At 33.7% G+C, this 17,844-nt stretch overlaps 2 protein-coding genes across 2 annotated transcripts in view; one reads left to right on the top strand and one right to left on the bottom strand.

Moving 5' to 3' along the window:
- Positions 1-17,844, top strand: part of FBXW7 (F-box and WD repeat domain containing 7) — a 228,258-nt gene that overhangs the window by 10,776 nt on the left and 199,638 nt on the right. The gene's annotated exons all lie outside the window — the stretch shown is intronic.
- On the bottom strand, positions 16,138-16,574 carry LOC134386361 (small ribosomal subunit protein eS26-like). The gene has a single exon (XM_063108487.1). The coding sequence runs from the start codon at positions 16,561-16,563 to the stop codon at positions 16,216-16,218; it is 348 nt and encodes a 115-aa protein (XP_062964557.1). The 5' UTR covers positions 16,564-16,574; the 3' UTR covers positions 16,138-16,215.

Below are 17,844 nucleotides of genomic sequence, written 5' to 3'. Positions count from 1 at the left end.
GGCTATTGTAAATGGGCAGGCTTTCTTGATTTCTCCTTCTGCATGTTCACTATTGGAGAAAAGAAATGCTACTGATTTTTGTGTGTTGATTTTGTATCCTGCTACTGTGCTGAAATCATTTATCAATTCCAACAGTTTTTTTGTAGAGGTTTTAGGCTGTTCGATATATAGGATCATGTCATCTGCAAACAGGGACAGTTTGACGTCATCTTTTCCAATCTGGATGCCCTTTATTTCCTTCTCTTCTCTGATTGCTCTGGCTAGTACTTCCAACACTATGTTGAATAGGAGTGGTGAGAGTGGGCATCCTTGTCTAGTTCCTGTTCTTAAAGGAAAAGCTTTCAGCTTTTCCCCATTCAGGATGATATTGGCAGTGGGTTTGGCATATATGGCTTTAATTATGTTGAGATACTTTCCCTCTATACCTAACTTATAGAGGGTCTTTGTCATGAATGAGTGCTGAACTTTATCAAATGCTTTTTCAGCATCTATAGAGATGATCATATGGTCCTTGTGTTTGAGTTTATTAATATGGTGTATCACATTTATTGATTTGCGTATGTTGAACCAACCTTGCATCCCTGGGATGAATCCCACTTGATCGTGATGAATAATTTTTCGTATGTGTTGCTGTATTCTGTTTGCTAGTATTTTAGTGAGGATTTTTGCATCTATATTCATCAAGGATATCGGCCTGTAGTTTTCTTTTTTGGTTATATCTTTACCTGGTTTTGGTGTCAGGATGATGTTTGCTTCATAGAATGAGTTTGGGAGATTTGCGTCCGTTTCAATCTTTTGGAATAGTTTGTAAAGAATTGGTGTCAATTCCTCTTTGAATGTTTGGTAAAATTCTGCTGTGAATCCATCTGGTCCTGGGCTTTTCTTTGTTGGGAGCCTTCTGATAACAGCTTCAATCTCCTTTATTGTTATTGGTCTGTTCAAATTTTCTATGTCTTCACGGTTCAGTTTTGGGAGCTTGTGTGTGTCCAGAAATTTATCCATTTCCTCCAGATTTTCAAATTTGTTGGTGTATAGTTGTTTATAGTAGTCTCGAATGATTCCTCGTATTTCAGATGTATCAGTTGTAATATCACCTTTTTCATTTCTAATTTTTGTTATTTGGAAATGACCAAACTGTTGTGCTGCCTTTTTATAGAAAAGAAAGGTTCAATTGAACATAACTGGAGTTTGGAATTCATTTCCAAAGACCTCCGTAATGCATAGACCTGAATGGAGCCTTTTTTGAATAATTAGTGATTATCTCTAATAGTGGTTTAAATTGTCCGTCTAGAAGTAATCAGGGTGTAATTCAGTTGTCAACTCTTTTAACTGTTTATCTCTTTAACGTTGGAAATAAAAAGCTTTAAAAAAATCACAAAGTTGAGCATAAGTTTTATCTGTATCATTTACATCTCAAATTAAGAGTGAATTTTATTTAGATGTTTCTATTTTAACTACTTAATTTTAGTTTTCTCCTTTTCCTAAAATGATTAGTATGTGTTTTTTTATATTCCTTTTTTTTTGTGCTTAGTATTTATTAAATACAAGATCAGAAATATTTCAGAGATACTTTTTTAAGCTTGGCATAATAAGTATTTTATTGGCCAGTGCAAGAAATAAATGCTTCTTAATCATTTTTTGTATTTGGAAAGCATTTCTATTTTGAGAACAGTTTGGATATGCTTTTATGGTCTGTTTATTTAATAGAATTGTGTATTTAAGTTAAGTATATGAAAAAAATCCACAGGCAGGAAGAAAGAAAAGATTGAGATATATTTCTTAGCACTGATTATCTCAGGAGCTCTTATCCTCATTCTCTAACTTTCTGGTTGGTACAGGGATCGAACCCTGGACCTTGGTGTTATCAGCACCACACTGTAACCAACTGAGCTAACTTGAAGACAAGTTTGCTTTAGATTTTGGTGTCAATGCAGAAATTAGATTGCTTTATTTGCTTGTGGATCTCTAGTCAGGTGGTTAATTTAATGAATGTTTTAGTTTTAAAAAATTTAGTATTTTAAGTATTTTTCTTTGTAGCAATTGCAGCTATACTTCTTGGTATCTTTCCATTTCAGAGATTTTCAAAAATGACTATAATTGACTAGGTTACTGGATAGATGGGGAGAAGAGCAAATTCTCTCTTGTTTGATTTCTTCCTGCTTATTTATTATGCGTATAATACCAGAAGTTTATATATATAAATAAATAAATAGTTGGCTCATTAGTTTTCTTTTGTATGATCGGTGGTTTCTTGATTGACTACTGTTGTGAATTTGATAATATAAACTTTAGAATGTTTATCTAATAAGTAGGGAATATTTTCTATTCAGTATTACACAGTAGAATTTTTTTTTTACTAGAGAAATATTAAAATTTTAACTTACTAGATTTATAAATTTGGAACAGGAAGCAGAATTTTAAATTTTTTATAAAGGCCATGTAACAGGAGAAGAGAGATGGGATGTATATAGACAGGGAGAGACACATAGAACAAAGGACGGGGGCGGGGGGGTATTCAGATTCCAGGGAGAATGGCTCCGGAAGTTTTGAGGTCTGTCTTAGTCAGAGGTCACACCCTGTTATTTCTGTGGGTTGTGGACAGGGGGTGTTGCCACTTGTTATCTGCCACTCTTTGAAATGATGATTACATGATTGATTCTTGTTCATAGCTTTTCAAAATCTGGATTCTTTAAACCACTGAAGTTTTAATCTATATGGGATAGTCAATGTATTTTAGGGTGGAAAATTTCTATCATGCATGCTAGAAGGGTCTGCCAAAGGGTTTTTGACTTATAGTGAAGTTTGTTTTGTTATCTTTTTTCCTTGTTGGTCACACTTTCCTAGCTTTGCTTAAGAGGGATGCTTGTAATTTTATATGTGACATAGTAGCTGATAGGCAAGCTTTGGAGTTGATAGACCCAGGTTCCAACCCTGCCGCTTTGTGATCTCGGGCACGTTATTTATTCTGTGGGTGATTCCTGTAAAACTAGGATGATAATAATAGCACCTACCTCCCTCATAGAATAATTAAGTGGATTGAGTGAGATAATGTATGTAAGCCTTTAGTATAGTGTCTGTTTCAGTGCTCACTGTTTGCTGCTGCAGTAATAATAAAGAAATATTACAGTATTAAGTTGTTATTTCTGTGAAGTTGCTGGTGTTTTCATTGCTGATGGCATTTGTTATCTTTGCTCCTGAATGTTTTGCTATTTTGAATACTGTCTTTATTCAGCAGCAGATAATTTACTGAGTACCTACTATGCCAGGCATTGATCTAAGTTAACAAAACATAAAAATACCTGCTCTCTGAAACTTTTTTCTGGTTGGGGGAGAAAAAAGACACAAAGTGAAGCAAAATAGATGATCTATCAATCTTCTTATGAAATTTGGTAGTTGGACTTCATATGTCTAAGCTTCCATTAACCAATCCTACCAGTCTTTGTCTTCAAATCTTTTTTGTTTATTCCTTTGCTTTGCTTGAGAGTGTTGGCCGGTAGGAGCACCCTAAAAGCATAGACTGGCCTCAGTGTCTCTGGGTACAGCTCAATCCTAATTTTAAGGCAGCTTTATAGTCATCACTTCCTTGAATCGTTACTTAAATTGGCTGTCTCAGTACCTCTTTTCAGTCCCCCAAACTTCTGTTTCACATTGTTCACAGAAATGTTGCTCCTCTCCAGCTTCTCACCTTTTGCTCATCCATGTCATTTTCTTCAGAGAGGAGTACTAGAAACCTCTTTAAAAAGTATTCTGACTATTGCATACTTTTCCTTCTCCTATTTTGTATTTCCCTCCTTCGACGTACTGTTAACGGAGATATTTAACTTGCTTATTCTCTTTAAAAAATGTGTGTTTTCCTTGTCTCTTTAATTAAATTGTGAACCTTTTTAGGTCAGGGATTGCTTTTCTATTCTGAGCCTGTGCTTCCTCACTTGAAAAAAAGATAATACCTACCTCCCAGGTATGTGGTGAGATTATTGAAGAGATAATGCGAGAAAAAGGTCTTGCAGCCAAATCCTTAATAAATAGTAGTTGCCTTTTTTTTGAACCACTCTAGTTCATGAAATTGGTGCTTTGTATTCAGTCAGTGCTTAAAAAGTTCTTGCTAATTTATCTTGAACTGAGTTTGGGAGCTTTTTAATTTAACTTCTACTTTTGTGGATAGGTTTAGTTTTTACTTCCAGAAAAGATTCAAACTATTGCTGTTCAAGTATCAGATGATTAAATACTGGGACATTAGTGAAAGATGGCATAACAGTGATTAGGAGCAGGAACTGGAGCCACCATTGTGTGGGTTCAAATATAGGCTACCACACCTACTGGTTGTGTATCTTTGGCAAAGTATTAACCCCTTTCTGCCTCAGTTTTTTTATCTGTGAGATGGGGAAAATAATACCTACCTACCTCATGGATGCTTTATTGTTAGGATTAAATGGGATTATAGAAGAGAGGCACAGAACAATGCCTGGCACATAACATGTAATCTATAACAGTACCCCCCAGGGGCATTTGTCAATATTTGGAGATGTTTCTGATAGTCAGAACTGCGGGGAGGGGGGAGAGGGGCTGTATCTAGTGGATAGAGGCAGATATAAACAATGTATACATAGCACCTACAACAAAGAATTACCTGGTCCAAAATGCCAGTAGTGCCAAGGTTGGGAAACCCTGCTCTGTAATTAAGCTCTCTGTTTCTCATTTTGATATTTTCTTGGTATAAAGTACTTTGCCAATTAGATTCTGCATAAAATACTGATTATTGGTAAAGATAAGTTATAGATGTGGATAGGCCTCATTTAACTTTCATTTTTAAGGACAGACACAAAGGAAAATTAATAGATCTCATAATTTTTTTTTTTCTTAAGGTTACAAGGCACTTCACAAGTAATCTAAAAGTGCTTACACTTTTTCAAAAACTAGGAAAGACTTCCAGGTGGATTTTACTAATTTAATTTTTTACAATGGTAAATTATTCGTGTAAAAGTATGTGTAAAAGTATATCAAGAATAGAGTTTGTGATATATGAATGGCATTATGTGTATTCGTTGAGTCAAATGTACGATAAAGGCAAGAGCTCGTATCAAGATAAATCGTACAGTCTATTGGGGGAGACCTTGGATCATGTCCTATCTTTTCCTCTTTCCTTATGTTTTATTACTCACCATGTGGAGGGCTCTTTAACTTAGGAACACGTTTTTCTGTCCATCTCTTCTTTTTTCTTTTTTTAATCACTGTTTAAAATTGAACTGTTGCCATCTCCTATCCATTTCAGGAGCTTGATTGATTTCCACGCTTTTGTCCTTTGCTGGGAGCCTTTCTAATCCAGATCCAATCTACCATTCAAACCTCCTTCTACTATCCCCTTATTTCTGGTAGAGAATTAAGCCCTGATGTCCAAACACTGGAATTAGAATGTACTTTTTTCCTATGTGTGTGTACTATCTGTGGGAGAATTGAGAAAATAGTCATACCATTTTCTGTATTTTGTGGTTCAGGTGATTTCTTTCACTTGTATCCAAACAGTGGATTTGTATCCACGTGTGTACAGCTTGTACATACTTTAAAGTATATTTGTGTATGTGTGTACATGTATATACTTTCATGTATACTTATCTCTGCACCTTACTATTTCCTTTGCCCGAAATATTCTTTTCCTTTCATCTGGGAAACATTCATCTTTTAAGGCCCCACTTAAATACGGTCTCCTCTAGGAAGTATGTCCTGACTAATATAGGCAGAGTTAGTTATTTTTTTTCCCCTGGTTACTACCCACATTATCTTTGGCTTTTATAGCACTTAACACCATTACATGTATTTTTCTCTTTTACTGGTCTGTCAGTTCTATGAGGGCAAGGGTCTTGTCTTACTTGCCTTTTCAGTTAATACCTCCTCTCCTGAGTGCCTAACATTCTTGTCACATAGTAGACATACAGTATGTTAACAAATGAATGAATTAGAAGCCAATTCCAATAGCTGGTAGAATTTTCATGTGAACTTTTTGTTTTGTTTGCATTTCTAGAGAGCGTATCTTAGAAGTAAAACAGCCTAGATATTTTGGTACGTCTGATGTTTTAATTGACCATCCTTTTCTTGACTCAGTAATGAGAATTTGATCCAACAAATACTTCCTGAAAGATATTTTTGGCTGATTTCTTTTTCACCTATGGGCCTATTCTGGTGTTGGTTTGTTAGAGAGATGAACGTGAATTATCATTCTTACATCATGGAGGAACCATCATTAAATAAAGTGTTGAATAAGGCCTCTGATCTCCTCTGTACATTTGGGCCCAAATAGAGTATATATACTGCCAAGTATGGGTACTGATTGAGATTGTTAAAGAATGGGAAAGAGCAGTTGGAGGTGAAGAAGTTGCCTACTAGGTCTCTTTTTCTTTTGATGATTGATTTTTACCTCAGAGATGCCCCCAGTTATTAATAAGTTAGCTAGAAGGGAGAGGGGTGTGAGTCTAGAAGACAAGAATATAGATTTGATAATTTGATCATTAATAATCTGATAATTAATGTCATGATCATTATCATTTATTGAATGTTTACTATGTTATCAGTCACTATGCTGAGGATTTTTACATGTGTTATTTGTTTCTCACAACTGTCCCTATGAAATAGGTACTAATAAATAACCTCATTTTGTGGCAGAGGAAACAGATTCAGAGAATTTTCCAAGAATACATAGCTAGGAATTTGAACTCATAGAAATGGGATTCATATCCAGATCTATCTGACTCCATGTTGTATGCTTTTAATCACTATGCATGCCGTCTCAAGTTTCAATGGAAGAGTTTTTGTATTGAAAATGGGAAATTGTACTGACATAAAAAAATATTTCCAGAGTGTCTTATTACACACACGTACACTCAGAAACAATACAAGTATATAGTGATACTCTCTCACATTTTACTGAAAAGAGAGCAATATTATACACATTTAAAAAAAATTTCAGTGTGTCTTAGAGATCTTTCAATATTAGCACATTAAGAACTTTCTCATTTTTTTCCACAATAGTGTTTTTTATTCCACTGTGATAGATGTGCCATTGATTTTGAAACTAGTCTCCTGTTGACATTTAGGTTGTTTCCAGTTCTGCTGTTATAGACAGTACTGCAGTGAGTAAGTTTGCATATATATCATTTTATATGTATGCCAATATTTCTGTAGGATAATTTCCCAAAAGTGAAATTCCTGGTTCAAAAGATATATTCACTTGAAATTTGATTACCAGTACTTTTAAGCATAGAAAAAGAGATAAAGGAATATAAATGAGCAAAGAAAACCTATAGATTTTGTTTTTTTACTTTGTTTATAAATGAAAAATGGAGGGTTAAAAATTTTAAGTTCTTGCCCATGGTCATGCAGCCAACAGTGTGTGTTGAGGAGAGAGAGGGTAGTGGTGGTCAGGATGTTAACCTATGTGTTACTGATTTTGAATAAGCTCCTATTCTTTCTGTCATATCCATATAGCACTTGATGTATAAAGGGAGAGAAGTCATGACAACTTCTTTTTGGAGAAAAATAATGGAATCCTAGACTTGATTTTCTGGATCAGCACTTTAAGAAACTTTGCATTCTGAAGCTTCTAAGTGTGCTTTTTAATTTTCAAAAGAACAATTTCTGATAATAAAAAGTGTTATGAAGTGAAAGTAAATAAAACACTGTAGGATAGACTTAATAAAGTACATAGAGGTCCCAATGTACGTAGGTATTTAATACATATCAAAGGCAGCATTAAGTATTGGTGGGGGAAAAGACTGATGATTTGGTAATTTATGTTGCAACAGCTTTCTAACTATTTGGGAAAACAAACTGTTTCTTGCTTTACTCTTTACATAAAACATAATTTAAAAATATAACAAAAGATAATATAGGAGAACTTTGTAAGGTTAATCTTTTTGTTAAAAAGACTGAACTCATTGAGTACAATCGTGAAAGGTTTAGTTTTTACCCCGCAATCATTGTCTTTTGAAATTTTCCCTAATGCCCTTCACATCATCTTGGGTTAATCTCATACTTTCCCAAATAATGTCTTTTTGGTTTTGGAAAGTCTAGTTGTGCCCTTGCTCCCATATTAGGCTTCACCACCTATAGTATACTCTTTCACACCTACCTCCCCTCCACCCCAACTCCCATTTTTTACTTGCTGTGAAAATGAGAAAGGGTAAAAAATGTTATCTTTCACAAACATGAAAAAGTTTAATACCTGGGTTTTTGAATGTGGGGGTTACTATCATACTGTTGTTGAGAGTATAAATTTATGCAGTCTTTTTTGGAGAGCAGTTTGACAATATCAAAATAAAGTGCCTTTTGAATCAGCAGTCATACTTTCAGGAATTTAGTACTACAGATACACTCATGCAACTTTCCTTGAAAGGTTTATCCTTTAGGGATGAAAGTTCTCTGTTAGTAATTTAGCAATAAAGCTATATCCTCTTTATAACTTAGTGTTTATTGACAAGAGAGCCAATAAACTTATTTTTCTAATGCTTCTACCAAAATGGTGAGATATGTTATAATTTAACTACTAGATATTTAGATTGTTCCCAGTTTTTTGGTAAGCTTAAAAAATGCTGCAGTTAATCATCTTTACGTATAGGCTGCCCATCATGATTGTTGAGAATGTTTCTTTAAAAAAATTTTTTTTATTGACACATAATAATTGTACATATTTATGAGATGCTGTGTGATATTTTGGTACATGCATATAATGTGTATGATCAAATCAGGTTAATTAACATCCATTACCTCTAAGGTTTATCATTTCTTTACGTTGGGAACATTCAAAATCCTCTCTTCTTGCTAATTCAAAGTGTGCAATAAATTGTTAATTAGAGTCACACTGTAGTGCTATAGAACACTAGATCGTATTTCTTCTATTTAACTGTAATTTTGTAGCTGTTAACCAGCCTTTCACATAGGTTCTATTTCGGAAAGTCTGCTTTACCTTTATTTGCCCCTCTCAAGGAGCATGAGGAGCATAGGAGACTTCAGTTTAAATCACAGCTCTGTTGCCTAAATGAGTATGTGACTTACAGCAAATGCTTTAACCTTTCTGAAAAGGGGATTTTGCAGGTCTGGACCTCTCAGGCTGTTCTATAGCAGCAACAAATGGACTCTCCACTGTTGACCACTGTCACATTTTTCACCATCCTGTAGAGAGTATGTGTCAGTCCTAACTTTTCTAGTCCCCCTCCTTCACTGAGATGTCATTGTCTCATAATTGTGTATAATTACTGGTTGAAAAGTAACTTCAGCCCTCATTAAACGGGGTAGTACTGCTCTCGCTTGAGAGCTACTATTGTTAAAATTTTGGCAGGAATTATATAAGATTATTTGTGATTTTTATCAACTTCTCTTTTTTTCTTCATTCTTTTAGCAGGAAGCAGTGATAGTTTAAGTTCATTAACTTCAGTGTCTACTCTAGAACATGTCATTATGTTTATTATCACCATGAAAGTCTAGATCAGCAGTAAATAGTTTCATCACAGATACATTAAAATTTTGATATTATGTAAAAAAAAGACTGTTTTCCGGTTCTCCAGTTTTGTTTGATTTAATTGGTAGTTTTACTTTATTTTCCAGACTCAGGAAAAAAAAAAAAGGTCAAAAGTAGTACAAAGGGTAAATTCTCACATGCCCTTCACCTGTGTTCCCCCAAATATTAACATCGAACACAGTGACAAAACGATTATCAAAATAAGGAAATTAACATTGATATAATACTATTATCTATAATCCACAGGTTTTATTCATATTTCACTAGTTATTTCAGTCACGTCATTTATCTGGTCCAGGATCATAATACAGGATCACTCACATATTACATTTTAGTTACTATGTCTCCTTAGTTTTTAAAATCTGACACAGTTGCACAAACTTTCTTTGTCTTTCATGAGTGTTACACTTTTGAGGAGTACTGGTCAGTAGTTTTGTAGAATGTCTCTCAGTTTGGGTTTGTGAGATGTCTCCCAATGATTAAATTAAATTAAATATTTTTGGCTAAGAACACTATGGAAGTGATATTATGAATCCTATTGGGAAGCAGTGATACTGATTTGTCCAATTACCTGTGATATTTACTCTGTTCACTTGGTTAAAGTGGTATCAGGTTTGTCTACTCTAGTTGCTCTTTTTCTTTGTAATTAATAAGTATCCTATGGGGGAGGTGCTTTGTCACCAGGTAATTATCTTATTGCTCATCATACTCTTACTCCCTAATTGTAACTTTCATTGATGATTCTTTCCTGAAAAGATTATTACTATGGTGTTTGCTGTGGTGATTTTCAATTGTCATCATTTGTTATATATTTATTGGTTGGTAATTCTCTCGTAAGGAAGAGCTTCCCCTTCTTATGAATGTATTCAGTTTTTTATTTATATCAAAATGGACTCTTTTTCTAGTTGTGTAAGATGGATTCATAGATTCTTATTCTATGGATTTCATCTATTACAGTGATTGTTTATTTTAGTGTTTTAATTATCCCAGGTTTGGCCCTTGGGAGCCTCTGTAAGGAGACTCCTGATCCTTTTGACTTGTCTTCATTTTTTGAGGTCTTGTTAGCAGCATGAGATGTTTCAGGCTCATCCTGTACGTTCTCTACCCCACCCCTGAAACCAGCCATTTCACTGAGGAATATTGGTTCCTTTTATTGAAGTTTGGAATTGTCCCATTTTTTTCCCATCTAGTACTTATATCACACCGTCTTAAAACCACTTTGGATGATCTGGAGAAATTGCTGTACAGAAATTAGTTTATATCCAATAATTCTTTTTGTAGCATACACTCTGTTTAGTTGCACATTCATTTTGCACTAATTAATCCTGGAGGATTTCTTCGCAAATACATTGTGTCAAATAATGTTTCATGGGAAGATGATTGAAATTTTTCTTTGGTTTTGCTGGGTATTTGATAATAACAATGAAAAAAAATTTTCCGAGAGCTTCCCTCCAATGTTATATGGTATATAAATGTTTAGATCTCTCATTTATTTAGTATAGTGGTCTCAGAAGTTTTTCTTCCTTTTTTTATTTTCTTCTTCTTCTTTTTGTCCTACCAGAATTTTTTCTGAAGAAAAATCTTGACTTTGTCTTGGGTACTCTTAGTTCACTTCCACGTGGGAGGTGGGTTGGCCGTCTATCAGTACATTTTTGATTCAGCAAAGTGTCTATAAAAGAATTCAGTCTTTTCTGCTCATATGGTTTCTAAGACATGCATGTGTTCTTAATATATACAGTATACTTTAGTTCCCTGTCGCAAACTATAACTTCAAATTTGCAGTTTCTAGAAGGTTGGAAAAGAAAAATTGTAAAGCATTATTTGCAAGCCATCAGTTCATAAATATTTGAGATTCTAACCAAGCAAAGCATTAGAACCTTTTGTACTTAGACTATGTTATTTTGGCCTCACAGAATTCATTTACATTGTCCATTAATTTTTCTTCATTTTATCTGTAAATTATCTTTACCAGTGATTCTCAAAGTGTGGTCTCCTAGCAGTAGTAGCATCAGCTTCACCTTGGAATTGGTTAGAAATGCAGACTTCTCAGGTCCCACCCAGACGTAGCAGTTAATTTTAACAAGCAATTTGCATGGTCCAGAAACATGTCAGCGTTTGAAAAGCACTGCTACGTATGTTTCTTATAAATTGTTTCAGACTGTGGAGGTAGGGAATAAGAGTACCGATTTATTCATCTGTCCAGTATTGCCTGTTTTAACTAGCTCTTAGGGATATTGAGATATTCTGAAGAAATGTGTTTGTAAATTAAGCTCTATAAACAATTTTATGTATATTTATAGCATGTTGATTGACACAGTTATTTAAAGTTAGTTGAGTTTGAATTTGAAAAAAGTTTACATATTAGGTAGGCCATTTGTCAGAACAATTTCTGGTAGACAAGTGTTATTATGTGTTTAGGAAATACTTAGGAAGGGAACTTAAAAAAATAGATTAAACTCAGAAGATATCCTATCAAGAACAGTATCAAATATGGTATTTTAAGATTCCTATTTATCATGGTGTTTAAAAAAATTCCATTAAATCATTTGTAAGTGTATAATTCAGTGGCATTGATTATATTCACAGTGTCATACAAACATAACCATTATCTATTTCCAAAACTTTTCCATCATCCCAAATAGAAACTCTGTACCCATTAAGCAATAATTCTTCATTATCCCCTCCTCCCAGCCTCTGTTAACCTCTAATATACTTTTTTATCTGTGAATTTGTCTATTCTAGATATTGCATATAAGTGGAATCATGCACATTTGTCCTTTTGCGTCTGGCCTATTTCATTTAGCATAATGTTCTCAGGGTTCATCCATGTTGTATGTAGCATGTATCAGAACTTCATTCTTTTTATGGCTGAATAACCCATTGTATGTGTAGGCCACATTTTGTTTATTCATTTGTGGATGGATACTTTGGTTGTTTCTACCCTTTGGCTATTATGAATAAGGCTGCAGTGAATATTGCCATACAAGTATCTGAGGCTATCTTTTCAATTCTTTTGGGTATATACCTAGGAATAGAATTGCAGTCATATAGTAACTCTGTGTTTAGCTTTTTGAGGAACTACCAGACTGTTTTCCAAAGCAAATGCTATTTTACATTCCCATCAGTAGTCTATGAGGATTCCAATTTCTCCATATCCTTGCCAGTGCTTGTTGTTTTCCATATTTGTCTTTATTGCAGCCATCTTAGTATGTGTGAAGTGGTATCTCATTGTGGTTTTGAGTTGAATTTCTTTAATGATTAATGATGTTGAGCATCTTTTCATGTGCTTATTGGCAATTTGTATATCTTCTTAGGAGAAATGTCTATTCAAGTTCTTTGTCCTTTTAATTGGATTGCTTTTCTTTTGTGTTGCTGAGTTGTAGGAATTCTTTCGTGTTCTGGATATTAAACCCTTATCAGATATATGGTTTACAAATATTTGATCCATTTGGTAGATGGTCTTTTCATTTTCTTGATAATGTCTTTTGATGCACAAAAGTTTTTAATTTTGGTGAAGTTCAATTTGTCAATTTTATTTTGGTTGTTGTTGTTACTTGTATTTTTGGTATTATGTCTAAGAATCCATTGCTAAGTTTAACATCATGAATATTTACTCTTGTGTTTTCTTCTAAGAGTTTTATGATTTTGGCTCTTATATTTAGGTTGATCCATTTCGAGTTGGCTTTTGTGTATGGTGTGAGGTGTAGGGGTCAACTTCATTGTTTTGCATGTGGAAATCTAGTTGTTCCAGCACTATTTGTTGGAGACTATTCTTTCTTTGAATGGACTTAGCAGCCTTGTTGAAAATCAGTTGACGATAGATACATGGTTTAATTTTTTGACTCTCAATTCTGTTCTGTTGGTCTATATGTCTATGTTTATGTCACATGGTGTTTTGAATATAAATTTTTGATTCTGTTTTTTTACTTAAAAAAAACTCCTTAGACATTTTAAGAGTTATTTTATTGTTTTTACTTTTTGTTTTTAATAAAACTAAAATTATGAGTAACTTTAAGCATTTAAAATACTACACTTAGTTAAAGTCTAAAGAAATAAATTTAGTATTATGTAATGGGTACTCTTCTGGGTTTCTGTGGGAAGTATGAGAATGAATGCACAAGACTTTTTTCTGTTCTCTTGTTTCTGTTCAATTTAGTAACTTACAAATAACTTGTTTCTGTTCAGTTCAGTAACTTACAAAGTACTATACTTTTGCTATTTTGTATTTTGGATGAGTCTGGCATTATGATATCCTTAGGAAGCAAATACAGGTTGAGTATCACTAATATGAAAGTCCAAAACCCCAAGTGCTCCAAAGTCTGGAATTTTTTGAGCATCCACACGATGCCCAAAAGATATGCTCATTGGAGTATTTCGGATAGATACTCAATGGGTATGTACTCTGTAGATATTCCAAAATCTGAAAAAGTCTGAAATCTGAAACACTTCTGGTCCCAAACATTTTGGATAAGGGATACTCAACCTGTATAGGATATGAAGTGCCTGTCCCTGTTGCAGCAAAATGGGAGTGTTTAGCTCTTATAGATTCCCATTTTTGCTTTTGAATAATTTGCATCTTTGCTCTTAATAGGCCCATTTTTACTACTGTCTGTATTTTTATATAATTTGCTGCTGTTATGCTGTGCAGCTAGTTTCCTAGAGAATGGTTCTCTTCAGTTTTGGTTTTTATAAAAGACTATTTAAGCTATTATAACACTGAAGTTTGCCTCCTTTTATGTATTTTTACCTATCCATCTGCAAATGCTGCAAAACAGTGTACTACTGAATCTTCCTTGGGCAAATTGAGATACTTATTTGTATTCTGATGTTGAGACTTATTTTTTAATATCTGACTTAAATACCAAAATATCATTTTTCTTTAATATTTGCATCTAAATTGATAAAACTTGTTCATGTTTTTTAGTAGAATTCATTAGACTTTCAAGAAAACCATATTAGTTTAAAAAATGTCCTATTCCAGTCAAGCAAACTCACTAACTCTTGTGTCAACTCAGTATTATTAACGTTGAATTCAAAAGGATATTGGGCTGGCCAGTTAGCTCAGTTTGTTAGTGTGGTGCTGGTAACACCAAGGTCAAGAATTTGGATCCCTGTGCCAGCCAGCCACCAAAACGAAAATAAACAAACAAAAATTCAAAAGGATATTGCATAAGTCAAAAGGCAACTCTAAATTTATCAGAATCAATAAAGTGTTCTTCAGCCAGTTTGTATAACGCTGTCAATTATAATGAAAATTTATGCATAATGATTCATGTTAGAAAAAAGTATAAAATCTTTTATTGATTTGTGTTATGAAAACTTTAAATTTCAACATAAATTCTCATACTTGTGTAGCCGGGTCATGAAGAAACTTTTCTTTTCTTTGCTGCTTCAAATTAAGCTTGTTCATATGCAGTGAGACATAAAAAACATACAGAATACTTCGATTTTTGCCTTTGATTATTGAATATTAAAAAATATTCTTTGAAACAGAGTTAAAAGTAGAGTAAATCTTTGTGAACTTCTACTCAACCTATGAGCAAAGAACACAAGATCTTTAAATGTACAGTCTTCTATTTTTTCAATATTCCCATAAACTGGCTACGATTCATCTCATTGGCATGTACATACATACAGAATGATTTTAACAACTCTATCCATGGTGCTTCTCATAGTTTACTTCATAAAGCTGAGCACGGATATTTTCATTGTGTATTTATGGTATAATAAAGCAGTAAGAAAAACATCGGTTTCTGCTTTTAAACTTCCTAAAGTAGCTGGAACTGTCTGTTGTGATAGCAGCTGTAATTCTTTGGCAGAGGTAAAGGATTAAAAAAAATCTTTGCCACTATTTTGATTTTTTAAGATCTATACATTGACAACTTTTCTTAAATTTGGAAGTTCTTTCAAAGAAATGTACCTAAAGTTTTAATTGGGCAGTGTCTCTTGTATCACATGGCTCTTCTAAAGCTAAAAGAAAGTGGTAATTTTTCAAAATTTGAATCTGTTGATTTTGGTTTAATAGCATTAGAAAGATATTCCATATGATGGGCAGTTGTTTGGTGGCTTAACAGAAGATCAGTTTTTGTGAAACATCCTTTTAGTATTTCTCATAATTTACTAACACAATTTCTATAATTGAAATAATGTTTTTTGCTGTCTCTTTATCTGTCTCCCTCTCCCCGCCGGGGACTAAAATCTAAGTTGCAAAAATCTAAGCTATTTTATAGCTGACCAGAGTTATAAGCCTTGATCTGTTAAAAGTGTTTGTTGGACATTTAATTCTGATATCAGGTGACTAATTTTGTTGCTTTTCCTCTGACTGTAGAGAAGAAACTTCTTATAAAATTCACTATGCATTTGTTGAAATTTCTCTTAATGAGTACACTTTATTATTTTTAAAACTTTTTTACACATGAAACAGCTTTCAATTTTGCTCTGCCATAGCTAATTGTAATTGTCAGTCATTGTAAAATTTGTGACATAGCCTTCTTCCCTTCTTTTTACTTAACGTTCTGGTGGGAGTACCAGCTTCTTTTTCTCTACTCGATTCTGTATGGGTACAATGCCTTCTTTTCAATTTTAAAAATGTGTCCATTCTTTTTTTCTTTATTTTTTTGGTCTATTTTTTTTTTTTTTTTTTTAGTATAATTTCCATTTTATTTTTTTCCAGAGAATAGTTTTTCTTTAGTCCTTATGAATTCATCTCCTTACATGGGCTTTGGTGGAGGTCGTGGGGCAGCACCGGCAGGTCTAAATCGTGGTGGAGGTGTTCCGTCCTTCCGGGCTTCACGAGATAGATTCCTGACAACCTTGCTGTGAATGGCACAACTCACACAGTAATGTAGCTTCACATACAGCTTGGGAAGCACATAGGCATCGAAGACACTCGCTTCGGAAATGTCCCTGACGGCTGCGGCCTCTACTATGTTTCGAATGACGAACTTCTTAATGGCCTTGTCCTTGGGCACGCATCGAGCGCAGTTCGTGCAGCGAATAGGCTGCACATGGCTGCGGCCTTTTTTGGCACGACCGTTGTTCCGTCTTTTCTTTGTCATTTTGGAGAGGAGGACTCCGGTCCATTTGTTTTTAAAGTAAAAAAATAATTTAATCATATTCAAAATATATGAAAAAAATAATTTTTTGTGGCTGGCCAGTATGGGGATCCAAACCCTTGACCTTGGTGTTATAACTCCACACCCTAACCAACTGACCTAACTGGACAGCCCCCAAATAAAGTAAAAATTAAAAAATAGCATTTCACTTTTTAATTTACTGATTGTGATTTACAGTCACAATCAGTAATTACTGGTTGTGATTTACATAGGCATCACTGCAACTTGTGTTATGTATAAAAAAAATTCAAGTAACTACATTACAGTGTTACATTGGTGTGTAGAAAAAAAATTCATTCCAACTGAATTAGTTAATTGTTATTGACTAGATCCTATTATTTTTATGTTTAATACTAGAAATACCTTGCTGTAGTCCAACATGTGCAATATAATATGCAGTGCAGTGGTTACAATGAAATGTAGTACTACCAAAATAATAAAATTTTCTTTAATGGAAAGACATTTTACACTGTTCCAGCTTTTAAATTTAAATTGAATTCATTGCTATTTAATAAAAGTAAAAACTCAATTTCCCAGTGACACTAGCCACATTTCAAGTGGTCACTAGTTACGTGTGGCTAATAGTTAATGTATTGGACATTAAACCTTTGAGAGTTGGTTATGTTCTTGTTTAGAGCATTTTGGTTACTTGAGACAAGAGATTATAGTAATTTTTGACAAGGCTAATGTCACAGGAGAAGTACCAAGAGGACTTCTGAATCAAGAACCCTGGAAAGAGCAGATTAGAACTACTTGCATTTTCTTTTAAATAGAAAAAATTTCAAACATTGTTAATGGGTAAAAGGATATTTGGTAATCAAAAAATCATTTGAACAAATGCAAGGGTACTTCAAAAAGTTCCTGGAAAACCAGAATTAAAAGACAATAGGAATCATTCCATAAATTTTTTGAAGACCCCTTTTATTCTATTTGAAATCATGGCTCCACCTCCCTGTTATTGAAATACTTGGAGAGTGGAAATTCTTCTATTTTCTAGAAATTTTTTCATCATTTGAGTGAAAAAACAAACAACAACAACAAAAGTAATTTTGTTTAATAGCTCTCTCTCAAGTAAAAAAATAAAGAACATTTCATCTATAGACACCTATAGAGGTCTCATCAGGTTTATGACAAATCTTTAGATTAGCACAATTAATTTCAGTTGACATGGATTGTAGAAAGATTGTTAATAGATCTCAGATATTTAATATTCTGAGTTTGAAT

Source organism: Cynocephalus volans, chromosome 9, assembly GCF_027409185.1.
Source record: "Cynocephalus volans isolate mCynVol1 chromosome 9, mCynVol1.pri, whole genome shotgun sequence".
Taxonomy (NCBI): Eukaryota; Metazoa; Chordata; class Mammalia; order Dermoptera; family Cynocephalidae; genus Cynocephalus; species Cynocephalus volans.
This window is presented reverse-complemented; position numbering and strand designations above follow the sequence as displayed.